General features: G+C 42.7%; 1 protein-coding gene across 2 annotated transcripts in view; it reads left to right on the top strand.

The window, feature by feature from the left end:
* adamts3 (ADAM metallopeptidase with thrombospondin type 1 motif, 3) overlaps positions 1-23,114 on the top strand; it is a 136,404-nt gene that overhangs the window by 40,034 nt on the left and 73,256 nt on the right. For both annotated transcript variants that reach the window (XR_005894322.1, XM_041042857.1), the window contains exons 5-7: positions 6,542-6,735; positions 14,694-14,777; positions 16,530-16,686. Coding sequence is in view for 1 of the 2 variants with exons in the window: in XM_041042857.1 (XP_040898791.1) it covers positions 6,542-6,735; positions 14,694-14,777; positions 16,530-16,686 (435 nt within the window). In the remaining variant the exon portion in view is untranslated. The remainder of the gene's footprint in view (positions 1-6,541; positions 6,736-14,693; positions 14,778-16,529; positions 16,687-23,114) is intronic.

The raw sequence follows: 23,114 nt of genomic DNA, 5'->3' as shown, positions 1-23,114 counted from the left end.
TGTTAACAGTGATTCAGAAGCTTCGGGTGGGCCACAGAGAATGCACATAGACACGCACGTACCTTTTAAAATCTCAGCCGCCCTTCAGCTCAGAACCGCAAACCTGCATGGCGTCTCCTCCATGTGAAATGCCTTGGCCAGCATCTTTTATCCTGTTGTGGTGCACTGCTGGTAATTAGGCCGCTGTTGTTGCTGCTGTCACCGCTCATTTTCAACTCTATTGAGGCAGAGGGAAGGAAAAGGCTAAAACAATATTGCCTCGGTCATAAAATCCAGTGTAATTATGCTAGGTTTTATGTGCCCTAGGGAGTCAAAAATTCCCTTACATGACAAGTAAACTGCCAGCGCTAAATCAGCTGCAGCTTCAGAGCTCCTTGGCACTGAGACCACCGCACTCCCAGCATGATAAAGCGAGAAAGGACAGCAGTGTTGTTTTCAGCTCAGTGCTGAGGTGGACATTTCCTGGTCTTGAAGTAGAGCACCACCGATTTCAGACCATTGCTCGCTGACCCATACTTCTGTACAGGAGCGTGCTGTCAGATGTGGAAGTGAGATCTCGCCTCACATTTCCCATAAATTATCTGATATTGCCTGTTTGCATTCATCTTTTAATTTACCACCCACTTGTGGCCACAGTAGGCAGTTGTCTCTGGAAGCTAGGTGGACTACCAGCCGCTGCATTTATTGCTTCTGTCATTTTTTGGATGATTTATTTGGATGATCCTGGGATCCCTTTGACACATGACTAGCTATAGCTAGCTACAGACAAGTTTGCCTGTAAAGTTTGCCTTGACTCAGCTTCCACTGCTCTGAGGTCAGTGATGATAGCACACAGTATTATACAGGTGCACAGATGTGTGTGGAAACGGTGCTTTAGAAAATTAATTCAACAGTTTTTTTCTTCCTAACCGTCAAAAGGTAGAAGCAGCAAATTACACTGATTTATCATCTCAAATGTCTTACTGCCCTGGTCCACCTTACAGTTATAAGAGAACCCTGTATGTCTAGGCTTTTTTCTTTTTTAATTAAACCACCTTGATGTTTCATAATTAGTCCATTTATATATTTCCAGTTAATTGGTTCTGCCCCTCTGCTTGCCTGTCTGTCAAAGTAACTGCACGCCGCAGCATCTGCAAAAACAATATTCAGCTCCCAACAGAAACAAATGGTGCAGCAACAGAATAACAGTCATTATTCAAGGCTACTGTACAACGAGATGTCAGCCACGAAAGATTTGTGGCATTAACGGCTTTGGTCACACATTGCTTTCTTGTTCTAGGCTAATAGAAGACATGCATCAGACTATTTGTTGTTTCATAAAAAGAAATATGGCTTGTGTGCTCAGCGACCGAAAGAATGGAAACCCCCTGATCAGCACCACGTTCACCCCTGCAAGCAGCTTCCACACACTGCTGTGATGATTAAAACAAGAGAAGCTTCCCAGTGTTAAAGCTGACCAAGCAGACATTAATGTCAGCTGCCGTGGTTGATGGGTGCGAGCTTCTTTCCAGGGAAGCTGTGATAAGAGTTGGAGTGGCCACGTTGTTAACAGTGTTTTATCTTAATATTTCTGGAAAAAAAAATGTGGAAATTATTTTAAAAGGACAGGGAACTTCATCCTGTTACAGCCATTAATGAAGGAACGTGGTCTACTGAGCTTATAGTGCAGAGTGTGGCACTGTGGGCCCGACTAAGGGTTTAATTAATTACCTTAATTATTGCCTTCATGGACTTTGCATCACAGCCGTTTCTTCAGATCTAACTGCTGGCTGTATTGATAATCAAGCCAAAGGATGAGGGATGAGAAAGGACGCAGCACAGGCAGACTGCACAAAGTTCAAAGTATTTAAGGCACTAATAGACCATAAATGTGTATAATTATTGTTCAGCTTTTTTTTTTGTTGTTGTTGTATCATATAATTTCCTCCTGCCCCGGCAGCAAATGTTCCCTGGTTCAGTACTGGTCTGTGGCCCGGTGGCTGGGAACCACTAATTTACAACCGGTATTCACCAGACCAAACAACCACAGTGTCGTCTGTTCTTTTACCCAAGACCCAGAAGCCTGCGTTGCACTGTGTACTTTGAAATTAATTCTTGTGGCTGAGTCTCGTGACAGGTCCGGCTCTCCTGTCAGGGGTCCCCCCCCCCCCCCCCCCCCCCCCCTCACCCCTGCATGGTAAATGTTTTGATGAGGTGTCTTGTGTCTTGTTTCATTCACTGAACTCCTTTGAGATTTGCCTCCTTTGAACAGCCACAGTCAGAGCGATGCTCTGGTGCTCTGTCCTAGCATCCATTATCCTGCCTTCTTCACAGTCTTTAAGCCCACTCTCAGTTATCTGTTCACATGGGAGGCCAGTGTCCAATTGGACCAGTGTGGCTTGCACCCTCTTATGTTGCTGCGTATGTAAATATAAATGGATGGAAAAACGCAGGAGCCGTTGGAGTGCATAGTGTGTGTCAGATAGATGTCTTTCTAGGGTTCTTGACAGAGAGATTACGGAGTGTTTCTGAGTCAGGAGAACGACATCAGTGGCATTAAGCTAACCTTTCTGTCATAAAGGCAAAGAGTCTCGCTATTGATTATTTCGCTATGTCTGATCTTCTAACACCCTCCTGGAAAAGCCACATCAGCTCATCATGGAAACCCAGTTTAAACTGCCTCAGCACTACCATTAAGTCTCATTCAGAGCCATATTCGTTAACAATAACGTCTGGTATTATAGTTTGAACTTTGAAGCTTCTCATCAAGTACGACTTTTCAGTGACATAATTTCCGACTACTCTAACAAAACAGATGTTAAATAAATAAATAAATAAATAAATAAATCTAGCTCCTTTCATCTATTTGTCCCACTTTGTTTTACCTCTCACTGGTTTTTCCCACACGAGACAAATCACTTTCAGCTCACATAGTGAATTTTATGCAAATGCCTGCCCTCAATCTTAATGTGCATTTCTGTATTATTTCATACACAAGGTAGAGTATAGGGGCCAATCCTGCAGTCCCACCACAGAGCCGAACAGATAAAAGGATTACGGCCCATATTTTAATGCAGAAATGCTGCTTATTGTCACTGTAATACCCTGGAGACTCGTTGGGCATTTTTTTCCGTAAAGGAAGACGCTCCATCCTTTTTTCTCTCAGATGCACTAACATTTAGTGCGTGATTAGAAATATATATTTCCATCCTCAGCGGAGAAGCTTTGCCCTAAATGTTTATGCATTTGAATATAAACAAACAAATGCAAATATCGCCCAGGGTTTACAATATACAGTATGTCACTCTGGCATTATATCTGTGTCATTCTTATTAAGGCTGTTGCTGGAATGTGTGAGCGTCTGTGAACGGTGCAGTGTGGCTATTAATGCCGTCACAGGAGACACAGTAGATTTCCACTCCAGGCTGATGGCGAGTTGCCTGTCGCCTACCTCTGTGCCATTTTTAGCCTGCGGCGGCTCTGGCTGGCCTCGTTGCCACCTTACTGCACAGTGCCACGTGTGGGCAGGGGCTGGCTGGGGGCCTCTCCTGTCGCCTGGGCTGCTGGTGCTGGTGCTACTCCATGGTGGGGCTCCCATGGGACTGGGCTGTGTGGGATTGGGGGGTGGGGGGGCTCGACTGAAGCACACTAGCGGTCTTAAGGAGCGCTGCTGAGGGGAAGTCCTGTGCGTTTGAAGTAGGGACCTCAGAAAGCCTGTTTACTCAGGAGGGGGAGGGGGGGAGCTGGCCCGCTGCACAAGAATGCCTGTGTCATGACGGGAGCGGCAGAGAGAAGGAATGCACTCCACAATCCCAACACTGTAGGAGCTGAGCCACGGCTGAGGTGGCAGCCATTTCTTACTATTTATTTTAGCTCCCTCTCCACTCAATCACAGGCCCTGTCTGCGGCCCTAAGCATCCCTGAAAAAAAAATGAAAAATGGCCTGTGCTTTTATTTATGGCTCGAGATTTCCAAGTATTTGCCAGCTCAGTATCTACACTCTATGTTGGTGAAATCTAAAAACTTTTTTTTTTTTTAATCTAATTTAATCAGGGAAAGAAAACTTTTTTTTCAGAGATGTTCTGCCTCACCTTTCTTCAGGTACAGACATTCATATTAAGGAGGTTCTCAGTGGAATGACAGTTTGGTCCTTCACACTAAATTTGTTCTTGTTGGTGTGAAAGAAAGTTTACTCTTTATCTTCAGTTAGTTTGAGCAGGTGAGGACACCAAAAAGCAGCACTGAGACTCCGGACAATGTCTTTATCTTCCTCTAAAAGTTTTGCAGCGTGGGTTAATATCTGTGCGTGAGGTTGAGTGGTTATAAATAGATGCTTATATTCACCTGATTCTTCATGTGATATTTGATTTTGGTTTAAGGACCCATAGGGTCCAAAGAAGGTTAATTCGAGCACAGAGCGCAGACACGTCCATCACGTTTAGCTAAATGCGCTGGAATGAGATTTGTTTTGACTCACCCCGCTGCCAAATTTTCTAACACGGCAGGATGACGGCTTACCGAAACGTCTTTAATACACAAGCTGCTTTTGAGTCCATGTGACCTTTGTTTACCAACCCTGGTTTGTTTGTAAATGGGCAATGTGAACCTACATGAACCCAATTTTTAGTTCAAGGCCAGCGCTGTCTTGCTGGCAGACTACAGGCAGAGGTTTATGGACATTACCAAATGGAAGATGACCTCCCTTAACTCGAGTTTATATTCAATTTCAGGGTCAGAATGAAGATGTGCCGCTCTTAAACAAATTCAAAAGGAACCCAGGGGAGCCCATCTCACACACACACACACACAGCCAGGGGTCTGCAATATAATATACTCTGGAAAAGAAAAAAAAAACAAAACAAAACAAAACAGTTCTGCAAGTGGGGACCGATTGCACCAAGCTGCGCTATACAAAGCAGATCCCACTGTGTGCATTAGCAAACTAATATTTTATCTCACAGCCCACAGATAAATGATGCATTGTGTCAGCCTGATAACTTAATAACTATGGTTTTCATAGATAAGAGTACAGATGATATGAATAAAAAGTAAAAAAAAAAAAAAGCCTAAAAGCCTGTGATCAAAGCAAAAGAGTGACATTTTATTTAGCTGTTTTTTCTGTGCTGGGGCTGTTGCTCTGTTATTGGCATGTAATGAGATTTTATCAAGTCCATGTCATTAATTGACTGTTGTGAAGGAAATGTTGATCATTTTCTTTGGTGATGGAAACATTAACAAGATTTAAATGGAAGTGTTTCTGTTAATGAAGAGAGTCTGAGTTTAACAACGTAGAACGCAGTGAACAGTACATTTCTGCGTGAATGATGTTGGAATGACCGAGGGAACCTCAGTAAACCATCTCCCCTGCCTGAAAACATTTGAGAAACTCTGTTTTAAACTACATGGAGTGCACTGAGGGTTCACACGCTTCATTTCATTTTGAGATTATGTCAAAGAGATTAGAATGAACCACACACCAAACTAACAAAACAGTACAGTTTTCCATTGTGGCTGAGACCAAACAAAACAAACTGTGGGCATAATCACAGCCTTAGTGTTGGCCAGCAGCTCCAGCGAAGCAAAACAGCCTCACTCAAAGACACCCTGATGATTCATTCACATCCCTGCCAAGATTTTCCCCCCGCTGGGGTTTGAACCTGCAACTCTCCTACTGGCTACTTTTATGAACAACCGAGTGCTGATACCCCAAGGATTTTTTTTTCGGTCATTATAGTGGAAAATTTAATCTCCAGTGCTTACTGTAAAGCAGCAAAGTGTAAAGTAAGGGATATCTGTGGCCGCTCGATCAGGTCTCAGAGTAAGAGTCGTTTGCTCTCGTCAGGATTATCGAGGGGACCAGATGAAGGATTTCATATCGGCAGCGCTCCCTGAGAGGCTTGACAGAGACGGCCCCAGCCTTCAGAGTGTAAAGCTTAGCAGTGTTAGGAGGACATTAAGCACTGGCGGGCCGTTCCATCAAAAAGGGAAGTATTAGCAATTTCATGGTCTGATTCAGTACCAGGGAGTACGGAGGGGAGCAAACACTGTCAAGTCAGATAATTCACTTCATTTTCATATCAAATGGAGACAGAAGCTTGCTTTGAAGTCAAATCTGATTTCCCTGTTATATAACAGCAGCGGATAATCTACGAGTTGTGAAGATGCCTTAAGATCACTATAGATTGTTTGTCTTATTGTGCTGTTAATGGCAGTGAATCTCATCGGCTTTTGTTGGGAAGAAATGAAATTGTGGTTTGAATGGCCTGATAGCAGTTCAGCAGTGTATGAGCCGCTTGTTCTACAGAGTCTCAGACCTGTTGTCTTTGCACACTCAAGAGATTTCAAACCTTTATGTGGGCTTAGTTCATAAGTTCAGGAGTCTTCAGGGTCTTTCAGAACATTTATCTGACGAAGCTGGCAGTCCCAGGTGTGAATCATTAGCTGTGAAAGTATTTATTGTTATTTTGAGACCAAAAATAAAAATAAGCTGGAATGAATTCTTGTTTTTACACCTCCAGTTTAACGGTGACTGTATATCTCCTCTGTCTTGACCCCTGTACAGAACCAGAGCTGGATGTACCGGGGGCTCTGGACTCTGTAGCCCGGCAGGTCAACGAAACTGTCCGCCGCCGTCGCCGCCGAGATGCTGGGGAGGACGACTACAACATTGAAATCCTGCTGGGAGTGGATGACTCGGTGGTTCGATTCCATGGCAAGGAGCACGTGCAGAACTACCTACTCACTCTCATGAATATTGTAAGTCACTCACACTTTTTCTTTCGTTACTAGTTTTAATGCTCTTTTCTGCAGCACAGTGTGCTGACCGCAGAGATTGTAATGTACAATCCTCACGTCATTTGTATGGTCACGTGCTGTATGAAGTTTGGAGTCGGCCAAATCATATGGTAATGGAGGATATGACCTTTTAGTTGCATGTTGGGCTGTTGCCAGGGTGGACACATCCACTTGATTTGGCTAACGGCTAAAGCTGCGGTAAAGCTGGCTGAACTGTAACATGCACTGTTTCTTACAAAGGGATCAGTTCACTGCCTGTATGGAGAGGAGGAATAACTACAGTGTACATGTCAAGCAAATATTGTGTTAAGATAGCTTTATCAGCACATTTTCTATTGACAATGTCAAAAAATCCTGATGCATATTGTGAAAGGTGTCACTCACACTGACAACCACAACGAAAAAAAAATGAAAACATTGCAGCTTTTGGGGACTTTTAGCCTCTTTCAGATTATAGTTGTGGTTTTGGGGAACATTTGCTGTCTCAGCATTCGCGTCAAACCTTGTCTCCAGCAGCAGCAGGCGGCTGTCTTCGGCAAATAAGCTCAGATAAACACGCTAAATGCTTCCTGCCCTGCATCCCACAGCAAGCAGACAAGGTTAGTGAAGGGTAGTGACTAACTGGAGAAGGAAGGGGAACATCCAGCAGCTAAAGAGTCGGATATTTTCTCTGGAACTGATAGAGATCAGAACTGAGCATCCATCTTAATGTGAAGGTGTAAAAGCAGAAACTATTTAAGTTTTCAACAACAACAAAAAAAAAACAAAAACAGAAACTAAACTTCAGTTTTTCAGGTCACAGTTTATTCTGTGTCTTTTGAGAACTGAGTCAGTATTAGTGAGTACTTTGTTCTGTTTCCCGGGGCCAGAAACAATACAGAGGAGGCTACAGTACCCTCTAACGTGCCATAACAATCACATACAGTTTGTAACTCTGCATGGTCTGAATGTATGATATGAGCTTCTCTTCCATGCTTCCTCTGCTTTGGTTCACTGTTGGCTGATCCAGAGTGTTCGTAGTCAACGCACAGCTGTTGGGAAGTCTAATGCATCAGTGTAGATTATGCCCCATTGTCAATGCCTGGAGTGGTGCCCTCTGTTCAAACACAAGGGGTGTGCCATTAAATCTCCAGCATCATCCCGTCTTCTCTTTACATCTGTTTCGGGTGTAGTTGCGCCTCAGCGGGATCATTTAACCAATCGTTGATATTTGACAGTCGATTCAAACAGCCGCTTGCCTGTCTGCGGAGTCAGATCAGAATGTTTACTCGTCGAGCTGTTACAGGATGCCACAGAAAAGCCCCACTAGTGGTAAAATAAATTGGCCATATGCGCCACCATTTGCTGGTTGCGTGGCGAGGTGTTCCTTTAATGAGACATTTTGATGCAGATGGAGGAACAGGCAGAATCCTTTTGCCCTTCTGTTTTCATGCTTCCTCTGGAGAGTGGCTTCACTGCCGAAGCTGCTTCTACTGTTCCTCAGCAACAAGTCTGCTGACGATCAAAGCCTCCCTGTGGGACTGGGCATGGGTTGAAGATAATTGTGTAGCACATATACATATATATATATATACACACAGTAATTCTGATAGGCGTTGTTCTCTTATACTGCTGATGACAAGTTGCTGGGGAGAAGAATTAGACTTGAAACATAAGAGCAGTTTGGCAGCGAGCCGACGAAATCAGAGAAACAAGGCTAATCGTTGACAAGCAGGTGATGTCTTCAGATCGGATGGAGCTTCTGTGTATCAGCAGGGGATGTGTGAGGCTGCCATGAGCAGGACTGCGCTGCCGCTGATTTTATCAGGATGATGTTGAGTGTGTCACAGTTTTAGCCCATTATCTGCTGGAACGGCTGGTCGTGTTCCTGACGACTTGTCGTGCATTTCCTGTGAAGACATTGTCCCAGAAATATTTTATAAATGCTTTCCAGCCAGTGCTGCAAAAGATTATCCTTTCAGAGTTGTACGTTCAGAAGCACTGATTGCATAATTCTGTTTACACTCTTTCCTCTCAGTCCTTTACCTGTTGTTTGCGTTGTGTTCTTATTTTGTCTGAGAATGTGGGAAAACGCAGGATTGTCTCTGCTGCCCTCACAAACTCTGGTTTTATTGAACATAATTGTTCCATAATTCGTGTTTTGGAAATGAAAGGAGTTTATTTTAAAGCTGAGATGAATCAGCTGAGATGAATCAGCTGAATTGAATGCCCTCGATTGAAAAACCGTCACAATACTGTACCCGGCCTGACTGTCGCCACTATTCAGATGAGGTACATCTGCTGAGTGGATGGAGGCTTTCTGGTTCAAACGCTGCAAGCTGGACTGACTGGAGGGATTTCAGCAATTTGTTTGTCGATGGCAGCCAATCAGGGCCTGTCAATCATGCGTTTCCTGGAGTCTGGGTTTGGGTTAGAGAGTCTGCCTACGAAAATGAACGACTGCACCGAGCTGACCTCCAGAACAAAACAAATCCTTAATATTTCATTATCATTCAACACATGACGTCTGTTCATTTTTTATTATAGAAGCTCATTTCTGGAAGGAAAAGTGGGGGGAAATGATGAAAAGATGGGAATGATAAAAATAAAAATACTTATGGTAAGAGTTTTGATTGTTTTATCAAGCTACTCTTGGTAAATCAGTTCTCATTCACTCCCTGTCTCTCTCCCCTAATTTCCACGAAAGAATAAAAGTCTTAAATTCCTCCTAAATGACCTTTTGATAAATTCACTCTCCGCTCATTTACTTCTTTTATTTCCGGACATATATCCATAAGAAATGTTGCTGGCAATAGTGTCCAGCTACTAAGAGAAAAATGTGAGTCATGTAATTAAATCTACAATGGCGCCTACCCCTCTCCCTCTCCCTCTCCCCCCTCCTCTCTCTCACTGGTTGTGAGGGCTGATGAGATGATGAGGTTATTGGTGGTGTTTTCCAGTAGAGGTCCCTGCTGGCTTCAGCTGGAGGCAGCTCAGGCTCTGCCCCCTGAACACTGATCGTCTCCGTCCTCCCACTTCTCCTCTCCCTGTATCTCTGTGCATCTTTCCAGACTCCCTCCTCTTTCTCCTCTTCCCTTCTCTCTTTGACCCGTCCTCTCGTCCTCCTGACTCTTGTTTTCCCCTTTTCCTTGTTTCCTTTCCTCCCCTCCCCTCCTCCCCCCTTTGCCCTCATCTTTTCATCTCCTCTTGTCCACGTTCCTTTTCTTCTCTTGTTTTCTCTCCCATTCGTTCTTTTCTGCTGCTCATCAAGACACATTCTGTAGTCTCTCACCATCCTCCAGAGAATAGCGGCTGATTGAAGTTTAATGAGCCTGTATGTACTGTATGTATGTGTGTGCGTTTGTGTTTGTGTGTGTGTGTGTGTAGGTTTATGTGTTGGACTGACTGTGTGTTGTGGGTGTGTTGTGTGTGTGTGTGACACTGCTCTCAGCAATGTGATCAACAACAATTTAATTTTCAGGGAAACTCCCGCAGACACACACTCACTACAGTCATTGATTTAGTTCTGCTCCAGCTTCGCACTCAGTCCCCAGTCTGCTTCAGTAAATGAGATAAGAATTAAGTCCCTTATTTTACTGTCACATCCTTTGTCGTTAATGAAGCTCCATTAGTGAGTGGCGCATAGCCTATTTTATTTATTTATTTATTTATTTGGACAATTTAGTCTAAGCACCTATTGCTGTTTGATTTGTTGCTGGTTGTTTTCCATCTGTCTGTATGTCTGCCTGTGTTTCTGTCTCTCTCACATAACATGCATGGATGCCCAGTACATTCAGCTGTGCTCGCATGCTTCGTTCATTATAGTGATGTCCACAAATTATGCAGATTTGGTGGTATGAGATCAAACGCTCATTATCAAACCAAATTTCAGAATATGTTGTATAATTTGGATTTTGTAAGCTTCTTTTTTTGTCACATTTTTATGGCTTATCAGCTTTTTCATATTATTTTGACCTGTCTGGGTATTAGAGTAAAGAAGATTTGTGCCTTTCACACCATCATTCATTTTTTGGACCTTTATTTCCAAGTAGAATAAATACTGTGGCTGCTGCTGGAGAATCTGTTTCACTCTGTGGTGTGCACATAAAAAGACGCGTGGGAATGAAATTGCTTCCCCTGGTAGCATCGGTTTTCCCTCTCAGATCATCAGAGATCAATAACGGCCTCATATTTGCTTCACATCTGTCATGAAAGTGTCAGACAGAAGCTATTACACATCGCCTCAGTCGCCGTAAAGGGCTCCCATGAAAAGTTTGGTCCTGTTCAATCCGCTATCTCCTGAAGCGACGCCTCTAAGCCGACGCCTCTGAACAGACAAGACATTAGAGGCAGTGAAGAGTTTGAAACCCTTTGTCAAGATGATAATCTGCATTTCTGCAATCAGACACAAATTCTCCATATGTTTGAGTTTAACTGAAATGATCCAAACCGAGCTCCACTGGACCACAGCCACTAAAAATAAATTGAAAAAAAAAAAAAAAAAAATTGAAACAAAACAGTTGAAACCACCTATGACATCAAGAGCAGCTGGAGGCAGAGCTTCCACAGTGCATCATTAATGAGTCTTTCTCATGGGACGTGAAGTAATGACTTTTATGGACCTCTGTTGGTGACATTTAGGTATTGCAACAACATTTACAAGGAACTATCTTGATTACCAGTTACCAGTTTATTAGGTACACTTGTGCAGTTACAGCACTGTTTGAGGCTGTATTTTTATGTCTGGACTGAATTACTTTAAAGGTGTTTCCAATGTTATGTTTTGTTTTGTTTTGTTTTGTTTTGCAGGTAAACAAAGAACTCAGGTGGTGCTCACCACTAGAACAGGCTATGCTATATGTCCTTTCAAATACTTAGCCAAAAGTATGTGGACACTTCAACATTGCACTCATGTGGTTTTTGTAAATCTTATTCAACCTGCGCTCCTCTGTTCTCAGACTCACCACAGGATTTACTCCCATTCAGTCACAAGAGCACTGCTGACATTGGGTGATCAGACCTGGCTCGCAGCCGGCGGTCCAGTTCACTCCATAGGTGTTGGGTGGGGTTTGGGTCAGCTCAATCATGCTCTCCCTCCCCAAACTGGGAAAGCCATTTCTTTTATTGACCCCATTTTGTACATGGTAGTACTGTGTTGTTGAAACAGGATAGTGTATTCCCTAAACTATTACCACAAAATTGGAGGAACACATTTGTCCAAAATATCATTAAATGTTGTACAAACAAGATTTCCCTCAAGTGGAAGAAAGGGAAACCAGCCAAGAGTACACAAAAGCATGTGGATGGGGGTGTCCATGTACTTTTGGCACATCAATCAGAACATACTGTGCAGTAGGTTAATACTGCATTACTATGATAGAACTTAATTTAGTAAGAAAAAAAGTGAAAGATGTTTGAATATCTTTGGCTAAATGTCTTTGCACAAAGACACACGTCTTTCATCCTTAGCTGTAATGAAATGCTGAATCCTGTAATTGAATTGAATTTATATTTATTATTAAATTTGCCATATGATACACCACAGATGGCAATATGTAAGGGAAGTCAGCTAATGCATTAATCTCTTATTAACACGTTCATCAGCACAGATTATCATCGAATGTACACAGATTATTAACTATCAAGTTTTAATTCAAAAGTGAATCCAACACTTGAGAGGGCAACAATTTACAGACAACGTTCGTGAACTGATTACAAACCAGAAAGTTTTGAGGCAGACATTCTGGCTGGGGAAGCAATCCAGTTAGTGGTATTGATCGGTCACTCCATCAGTTCCCCGTTTCCCTCCCCAGTGATGAATGGTGGCCATTTTTAGCTGAGGGCCAGTGAACGTGAGCTGGATCAATAAAATGTGAAGCTGAACGCATTCAGCTACTGTAAATGTATGGAGGAACCTGTTAATGACCAGCCTTTGAGGCAGAGCAGATCAGTGTGTGGGACAAAGATTATACGTGGTGGTAATTTTAGCTCACCCTGAAGGAGCGGCTCACGGTGCAGCCTCTGACGGTGCAGCCTCTGAGGGTGCAGCCTCTGAGGGTGCAGCCTCTGACGGTGCAGCCTCTACCAGCGGAGCAGAGCTGCTCTGCCAGTTGATGCGAGTTCAGGATCAGCTGCGTTTATCTTTTTTTTTTCTCTCTCTCTTCTCAAAATGAAACACCCCTCTGTGGCTTGGGTCACATTCAGCCGGATTGTTGCTTCATATAGTCTGAAGTAATGAGTAATAGAATCCATTGAACCTTTGAGAAAAGCAGCAGTTTGGAGTTTGTTCCACTGCTCACTCCAGTTCCTCGGCACCCCTAAAAAGTTGATAAGGAATAACAGTGCTCTGAGGACAGTTTCGCATGTGATCATATGCTGCTGGAATATTTTTTTTTTTTTCTCCACCTCCTCTCCTCTCTGTGGAGAACACTGGCACATTGTGCAATGAGACGCATAAACTCAGTGAGGAATCACTGGCCCAAAGAAAATGAGACCCACTGTGACGCTGCCTGTCGCTCCAAATGCTCCTGGTTGCTAAAGAGGTCTTGTCATATGTAGAGCTGGAGAGCTGGACAAGACGTTGATCTGTTCACTGATTCGATTGGTACCTACTGTACGGTCAATCAGTTAGTGGCAAAGCAGCAGCGCTGAAGACAGAATGATGGGTGACCACACACATCGCACTGAGCCTTTTAAAGGTTAGCTGTCAATAAAAAGGAAGGTCCTGATTCTTAGTTCTCATGTGACGACATGACAGCTCTTCAAAGTGTATAATACAGTGTAATGTGATATAATGCCTATTATTGCTGTTGCCTATTAGTGCGTTATTTTAAATTTGAATATTGTCGTGCGTGAATTTCATATTATGGTTAGATGTGTCCAAAATTTTCTGAAAAGAAAGTCAAGAGACAGGTTCATAAACTCATCATCTTCATGTAGATGAATGGACCTGCACACGGGGTAATGTAAACCAAATGCAAATCCAGCAGCATATTTAAAATGTGATAGATACCCACACACAGTGAGTGACACTGATCCCTGAAGGGGAAATTTGATCCCTCTGGTTGATTACAAATACACAACAGGGCTGTGGCAGATAATATAGGGGTGTAAAACAGGGCGATGACTGCTAAAAACAGGGCCACAACTGGTGCTTGTGTGCTTGAGAATAAAAAAAAAAAAAATGCTCACTTTACCTTTTCCCTCAGATTTAACCCGAGGGAAAATGTTAGTCAGGCTACCTGTGGAGAGTCCTTCACTGGCTGGTCTCACTGACTCACCCAGTTCTCTTTACATTACTTCCGAGGCTGCAGGGAGCTAAGACAGCCTGAATACCTAAAAGCCTCCATCATAGGCTTCTCTGTAGCTCTATGCATGTTTTTTTTTTCTTCTATAGTCTCTTAGCTTTAAACTCTACAGATTTTCCACTCATTACATATGAAAATTGGAACCAGCCCTACGAAGCAGATCAAACCTTGTTCTACCTATAATATGTCTGCATTCATCACAAACACCCCAGTTTTCATATATCAAGGCATGGCTATGCATATCAAATCAGAAGCTTCTTTTTCCTGAAAACTTGTGAGCGCAGGGACGCTGATTAAGACCACTTCTTTTAATTTTTCTGGTATGGCAACCATGTCTTGCAAAGGAACAAGAACGTGATTATAGGGCGGCCCTCCTTTCTGTGTTCACTGGCTCTCAGAATGCCACAAAATAGTGGTTGCACAGGTCTGTGATTACGGTTATTCATAGAGTGAGTCGTAGAGAATGGTTTGTTTCTCTCGCTCTCCTCCAATGATGAGTGGAAAGCAGAAACCCTGAATTAACAAGACAGGGGGTGTGTAATGTGTCAGTGACGCAAATGCCTTGAAAGAAATGCTGTATGTGCGAGCCATCGAAGGTCCTCTGATTGATAATGTCTTCCCTCTGCTTCTCAGGTGAACGAGATCTACCACGACGAGTCGCTGGGAGTCCACATCAATGTGGTCCTGGTGAGGATGATCATGCTGGGGTATGCCAAGGTGAGGTTTCACAGTCCATTTGTGTTGATCTGCCAAAAATCTGCAAAGAAATTACAGAAAATGACAGAAACTCAGACAGGAGAGCGTATGCACCCCAGAGTGCAATTTACGGATGTGTGGGAGAAGACTGTAATGCAGCCGAGAGACAGAAAAATGCTTCTCCACAATGTTCAGAGAGTTTGATCCCGTCAGACTGAAGTCAACCGTCTCGGTGCCAAAACAGTCCTCGTCAGTAAGAGCCTCTATTTTCGTTATCGATTAATCTGTGAATTATTTCAACCAGCAAGAAGATAGCAATCACAATTTCACAGAACCACATGTCCACCCTGGCTATGCATGCAGGTCCACGGCTACAGTGTGGAGCCACTAAACGCACTTCAAAACAAGGTTAAAGACAGAAATTATCCTTTAAAAGCTTTAGTTGAAGCAATTGTAAAAGTGCAGTGTTGGATAAAACACAACAAATTCAGTTATAGGGGTGACTAATCAGAGAAAAAAGGCAATACAATAAACAACAAAAAAAAAAACTTAAAAGGAAAAATAAAAATATCACAAAGAAATAAAACATCTGCTGTGGAAGTACAATATTGCCCCGTAGCCCGTACAACACAATAACTAATCTAGTAAACGCAACTGAAATTAAAATTTACCTCGAATGTATGGGATACAGTACAGCAGCTAGATACCACAGGGAAAGAATAACAATCTGCATAAGAACCACAACACATCAATTAGAATAATAAACATATAGTCCACATGATTATAGAGGCCACCAGTGGTATGTTGAGAACATTTACTGGCTCGGACTCTATCAGCACAGATCTCCCTATGCACTGGCTAAAACGTTCCAGAAGCTCTGGCAAAGCAACCGCCCCCCACCCCCCACCACCGCCACCACCGCCACGCCGAACGTCTGTACCCAACAATTTGTTGTGTTTGCTGTGGAGAAACAAAGAGGTGAAGCATCAGCCCATCATCAGTGGCTGTAACAGCAAACAGAGAGAAAAACATTTCAGCCTCAGTGTAAAATTTCATCCCAGGAGTACACAAACAGAGCATTGTACAGGACCGACACTTCCACAGAGCAACGGGTCGTCTATTTTCAACTCTCACTCATTATTATTCTATTTTAAATGCCCTCATGCTCTAATTGTCTCATGTCTGCTATTTAAATCTGCTGTCATTCATGTGCAAAATCGGAATAATACCGATTCCAAACACACAACATTCGGTCCAAACATGTCAGAGTGCTGTTAGCAGTGGTGCTTCTTGTTCTCATGCTGTTACTTGTGAACAGAAATGTGCATGTAATGGCTCCAGAGAAGTGGTTATTTCAACCTCACAGAGCATGCTAGTGACACGTCCACAGCCATTAATAATGGAGCAAAGATGCTAAATAGGGAAGAAAATGTATGCAGATTGCAGGGGTCAGTCACTCTCGCTCTCTTTCACACGTACTGTAAAAATGAATGCTGGCTACGCTCACACTTAAAATGAACGTAATATGCAAAGTGTATACGACATATTGTGATGTATGTGATGTTTTGCTTTTTATATTATAGAGAGGAAATTCAGTTTTGCTCTCTGCTTATTATCACCCCAGATGCCCCATGTTCAACCTGCGTCTACAGCGAATACTACTCACGCTAAGATTAGCAATCTATATAGTCTTGGACTTCAGACAGAATACTGATGTGCTCATATACCAGTCAGGGTTGGTTGGTAAGCATTTCTGTCTCTCTTCCCTGTCAGTCCATCAGCCTCATTGAAAGAGGCAACCCATCACGGAGCCTGGAGAATGTGTGCCGCTGGGCGTTTGTGCAGCAGAAAGGCGACCCTGATCACGCCGAACACCACGACCACGCAATTTTCCTCACTCGCCAAGGCTTCGGCCCCACAGGGATGCAGGGTAAGGCCCCAGAGGACACACTGGCGTGGTTCAAATGAGAATGTACGGGTGCCTGCAGCATTTTGACCTGTCCTAATGTGCTGCTAATGTGAAAACATTTACAGGAGGTTATCCATCGAAATACGCAGCAGCCAAAGCATCCTGTCTTGCAAAAAGATTGATTGTTTGGTTTATTCTTGACATTAATGGTCGTGGGAGGTTCAGACTGCCCTCGATTCATTTTAAGGGATAACACATCTTGTGCTGGTGTTAAATGTTGAGCTATTATGCAGATTTTCAAGAAAGCGTATACAACTATCGTTTGTGAATTCTGTCTGGAATACAGCTTTAACAGTTCTTTGTGCCCCCAGTGAAAACACAGGGCCTCTGTCTGATTCCAAAAAACAAAACACAAGCACTGAAAAAGAGCACTGAGCAATCAAAATGCCCTTTATCACCACTAACAAGTGCAAATAGCACGACTGATCCTCCAAGGATAACAGCCCAAAGGCCTTTTGTGCTTCATATTTGGCACCTTTTCTCAATTTCTGTTCTTGTGCACGCAGACCTGGAAATACAGGAGTCTCAAGGCAATTTGCACTGTCTGCCAGATATTGACTGCTTGCCCAGCTCTTATTTTCTCCACAGCAGCCAAACCGAAGCAATGAGAGCAACTAACTGACCGACGTCAACGCTATTAAAGACCGAACTTGCTTTATACCTTTTTTATTTGCTCCTTTGAACAACAGCTGCATTTACTTTTCACTTTTCCGTCGAGCATTGCGTGCTTTGGTTTTGGATAATCGGCTAATTCCTTCCTTTTTGTGGGGGCAAAAGGGAAGGAATTAATAAGGTGCAGCATACAGGCATGCACCAGACATTAACCGATGAGACCAAGGCATTTGCAGACCTCACAGATACAGTGACATTTCCTCATATTTATTGAACGCATTCACAACAGACATTTTGGTGCCTTTAATTTGAGAATTCAGAATGCTCTTTGTTCAGAATGAGAACATAATATAGGAACAAAAGCAGCTGGTTTCACAGTGCTGAAGTTGTGCAATCAGCCCCAGTGCTGCTTTCATTCCAACAATAATGGAATTTCCCATTTGTTGGTTATCAGTGTGAAGGGTGTGGTGGTCCTGATGTGGCTGTGATGTGAATATTACACATTTTCTTTATGCCTCCTCGCCGGCGATAGCCAAGGCCCCGGAGGCATTATGTTTTCAGGTTGTCGTCCTTCTGTCCGTCCTGGATTCTTCTACATGCAACAGCGCTTTGAGGTCTGTCTGTCAAACTTTGCACAAATGTTGACTGTGACTCAAGGATGAACAGTGATCTGTGACCTTAATGCGAATGTTGTGCTTCAGAATGTTATCTCTACAATGCTTTGCCATAACCTCTACCTCTGCTACAAACAGGCACCCAACGGCGCGGAGGCATACCACCGCCATGCGGCACTTCTAGTTTTTTTTTGAGAAACTTTAAACAGTTGGAAGTTTTTATTGAGGAACAGGGAAATATCATGACCGTCATGTGCCTAAAATTACCATGGAAATTAGATAGAAGAATATAACATAAAGTCACTTTAATGTCAGTCACTCTTTTTTGTCTGCTTGATCAGAGACTGATGGATCTCCATTGTGAAATAACACCTCATCTGAAATCACTTTATGTTAAACTACATTCCCGACATCAGTATCTTATGCGGCAGGTTCGCAGGGAACCCATCCAGCCAGCTCGTTATTTTTAATCAGTCACACCTTCTAAGTGACTTTGCTTTGCCGACACTTCAGGAGTTGTTTGCGAATGCTGTTACAGTTTGACGTCACTGATGTCCACATAGCGGTTGCCTCTAAACTTGTGAGATGACAGGCTATTAAAAATTGATCCGGTAAACAGGCTGCCTGTGAGTTTGTGACACTTCATTTCCAAAGCAGGGGTCAATTTTAATTGGGTAGCATGAACAATGAATATATAGAAATCACTTTTTTTCACTTTTTTTTTCACCACAGAAAATAAGGTGTAAAATATGTGTGGTTACATCCGTTCAGCTTGTTCAGGTGTAATATGCAGACAACAGACTGTACAAGGTCAGTGTGAGCAGCTGTGGCTGAAATGACCCAGTGACCTGGCTCACAGCATCCTGTTCTGAAATGGGAGAAAATGCAGCATCTCCAGCCCAGATTGGCTGGAACTGGTCACTGAATTGTACATTTTGATTTTTGAAGCTGAATCGTCCTTAGGTACAACTTAAGCACAGTGTGAATGTCATGAGAATGAGACAGAACATCTGAGTCGCTCTGTGGCACGTTTCAGCTGTCCGGCTGGAACTTTACTGTTTTGGTTCACTTTCACCTTTCTCATAATGTCATCTACAGCTGCAGCAGGCAGCTGCTTTCAGAGAAAACCTGCTACCTGCTCAGCACCAAAGAGCAGCCAGACGTAGTTAGTGAAGCGCTGATGAACATAGGTCTCTATCAACTCCAAAAGCAGCGCTAAAAGAGAGTGATAATTAGACTTACATTCACCAGGTGGCCAGAGACACAACACTACATAAATAGAAAACTTGCTCCATAACTGCTGAAAGTGTAAAAAAAAAAAAAAAAAAAAGTTCACTAACGAGTTCACCGTATGAACTTAAAGGTGATGACATGTCAGTGTTATGTTCTCAGCTCATTGCTTGGCTGGAGTGGTAAGCAGTCAGTAAAGCCAGTGACCGCCATGTGACCTGTGATCCACAGGTTAGCTTTCATGTAGTCGTACTGATGATTGTTGCTGCAGGTTACACATATGGACAGATTATTCCATCCAGGGGCCTGGAGGCAAGCCATTCTCATGGGTACGACCCCTCCTATTTGACCTTGTAGATATGAGTTGCTCTCTGTTTGGCAATGGACCAAGTTCATAACATGGAGATCATTTATGCATTTATACATTAATATGATTGGCTGTGGGCAACGCTGGGAATCAGTAAGCAGAAGACCTTTAATAATGGATTGACAGGATTTTTTTGTACTTAACTTCTTATTTCACTGCATCAACAAAGAAAATGGACACTGATAAGTAGTTGTGTGATGTAACAGTTTGTGTTTTAGTTCAATTCAGTCGGCTTCGTGCCAGACATGGCACAGTGGGTCCATAGTTAGTGAGGTTACCCCCATGCTGAGGGCTTTGGTCTGATGCTACGAGCAACACAGTGAGATGTTTCAAGGACACTTCACTTGCTGTCTCTGCATGTTAAATTAGCAATCAGCGCATGCCTGCGTACTGTAAGTGAAAATAACACGCTGCCATACTTTCCATGCAGACAAATTCTTTTATCTCCTTCATCTTCACTTCACTTTTGCAGCACAGGACTTCGTCTAGTTAAATACTAAAAGGATCCGTGAGTCATTCTCTTTCCCCAGTAGGCCTGGCACAGATGGAAAAAGGTCAGCGTGTGTTTGTATTTTGATGTGCAGCAAGCAATACATCTTTTTCTCACTGTACACAAGAGAATTGAAGCACCAGTGACAGACAGAAGATCCGCTGGTGACTTCTGTGCTTCATAAAAGGCAGAGGACGCTGTGTTGTCTGTTCCCTGCGCGGATGCTCTGTAACTGAACTGAGTCTGAAGCTGCATCACAACGTTTTACCTGCAGGATTAAAACCAGTCACCGTACAGCAGGCTCGTTCTTCGATGCCAGCACCTGCCTGGTGCTTTGCAAGTTCTTAATAGAAGCTGAAATAAATGAGCGTAACAAACAAGCAGTTTTTAAATGTAAAGATTTCCATTGTAATGACAGAATTCTTATGTTATATTTTCATGGAAACATCAAAAGCATTTCCCTTGCTCATATGTATGTACAACATTGCAGCAATGTCATGTCAGCATTGGTGGTGAATTCTTTTGGGACTTAATTTCTCTGGTACAGAAGGAATGTGCAGTATACAGTATATTGTAAAATTAGCATATATACATTTAGAATTAGCCTTTGCCTGTCTGTCAGTTGGTCAAGACTGAAATATCTCAGGGATGAATTCCCATGAAAGTTTGACCAGACAGTACAATCCCATGGACTTTGATGATCTACTGGCCTTGTTTAGTGTTAATTAGCAAATATTAGCATGTTGCCATCTAAGCTATGATGGTGCACAAGCTAAACATTGTGTTAGTGTTTAACTCAAAGCACTGCTGTGTGTAATTATAGCCTCAGAAAGCCGCTGGCATGGCTGTAGACTCTTAGTCTTGTTAAAAGTCAGCCCTGTGTTATGAAATGTTCCTGTTAAAGCAAACAGGGCAGGAGCAGTTAGGATATTGGCTGTTGCTTTGGTCTACATGAGTGGACAGCCAATTACTAGAACCCGACTGTCAGATGAAGGCTTAGTGAAGAAAAGTGGTAATGTGGTAAAAGGACATTTAAACACAGAAAATTGCTGGAATGGAATAAAGGTGACCTGCAATTAAACCGCTGGGATACAACAACATTTTACAATACAAGAGTTTTGAAAATGTGTTGGATTATTTCATCATTTCAGTCGCCTTCATTTTCTTAATAATTCATATTTGTGTGAATCATTATGTCACTGAAAAACGGTAGATGTGAGCAGCAGCCTGTAACAGTCTTTGCTGAAATGTGTTTAAAGTTTTGTGTTTGATCGTACACCATAATGTTCATGGTTGCATAGCAACTTCCTGAAGAATGAGAAAGAGTCAGAAAGCTGTTTCTGTCCTTTTTCGGTTCTGCTATTTCTGTAGATCCATTTCATTCTTATCCAAGTACAGTAGAAGACCCACTAGAACAGATGAGTGGTCCAACACCCCCAACAGTTATTTCCCCAAAGTGAGGAGAAAATGAACTGATGAATTGAATTGCTTTATTTATTGACACGCTTACTGTCAGGCCATTTGTATTGCAGACTTATGAATGAATACAAGATTTTTTTTTATGTTATAAATTGTAGCTACTATGCTTCATCAATTTCATGCTATAACCTATTGGGGGAAATAAACCAATAGCTGCTGCCTTTTGGTGGAAAATCAATCAAATTTGACAATTCCCACGCTGAGCAGCATCACTTTTCTGTGATGCCGTCAAGGACAGTAAGACATGATGTCCTCATGGTTTCCTGTAGGACTCCACTAGTGAAAGGCCGAATTGTTTCAGTGTGGTCTGGGGAAAACATATTACAATCCCTTCTTTGCACTTCCCTTGAGCCGTTGTTAGATTTTGATAAAGCGCAGAGCCAGGCTCTAAGCAAGATGTCATTAAGCTTCTCTGTTAGAGAGTGACATGTTTTGAAATTGAATCATTTTCACAGGCTGAAAAAAAAACAAAGCAACTGACCAGATTTCACCCCATGGGCTGTGAACAGACAATAAGAGGTTGATAGAGACAGTTGATGGTGAAGATGGAATGGAAATGCTGGTTCTGCCTTCCCTAAATAGCAAATCTAATCCGTCAAACAACATAGGAACAAACAAAACCTATTCCCACTGCATGATGCTGGATCATTTTCAAGGTTGTGATCCTGCATTTCCTAAGCCTTCGGTGTATCTTCTCATACACATAGGCAGTTAATTAACATCAGGTACTGTTCATGCCTCACCTCACACAGTGGAGATAACACCCCCCCTTTAAAAAAAAACACACCACCTTTTGTCTTTCGTCAAGCTTAAAACACAGATCAGAGGACGCTCGTCCTTGTTTTGTCATTGACGTATGAGGACTTGTTGGCTGCCGAGACTCGGGCTCTGCTGAAGAGGCAGAGCTGATGTGATGTTTTGACAAATTTCAGCTGCTGTCTTAGTGCAAGCTACTGTGCAGTATTAAGTGCTTTAAAGTGAGGCGGGTGGGAAATAACTATTTAAAGTGACTACTGCAGAAATAAGGCAGATCATTCTGTCAAGTGGAGGGAAGCTTTCAAAAACTTGACAAAATGAGCTTCCGCATGAATTACGTATGGAGTTTTAAAGTGCGTTGAGTTATTTCGGGCTCTGGAAGTCAAGTCACATTCGTTTTTTGCTTAGACAGTCTCAGGTGTTTGGAGCGCTTCCAGGGCTTGGATGGACATGAAACTCCTCTGGTTGGATCATTAGTACAAAAGAGGAGCAAGTGTGTTAGAAAATATCTGCCTCTGCTTAAACAGTCAAAGGTTGATCAAAAGACCGATCAGAAACACACAGAAAGAAGCCACCTGTGACTGGCAAGGAAAAACCATAATATTCTGTTATGTTCACCACTGACAACAAGCAGAGGTTTCAGTTTTTAGAAATCTACTAATGATCAATTCTCTTTTATATTCTGAGTTTCCAGTTACACACCAAAGATTTCTGAGTTTGCTTGATTCCAGATTTGTGCCTCTGACTGGCTTTTCTGAAATTTACTGAAATGAAAAACTAAAATGTGTTAATGACCAGCCTCAGGGTTGTCTGCGACGTCGGCAGTAAGCTTGACATCTTG

Source organism: Toxotes jaculatrix, chromosome 7 (assembly GCF_017976425.1).
Source record: "Toxotes jaculatrix isolate fToxJac2 chromosome 7, fToxJac2.pri, whole genome shotgun sequence".
NCBI classification, from domain to species: domain Eukaryota; kingdom Metazoa; phylum Chordata; class Actinopteri; family Toxotidae; genus Toxotes; species Toxotes jaculatrix.
The sequence above is the reverse complement of the archived record's forward strand: the minus strand, read 5'-3'. Positions and strand labels throughout refer to the sequence as shown.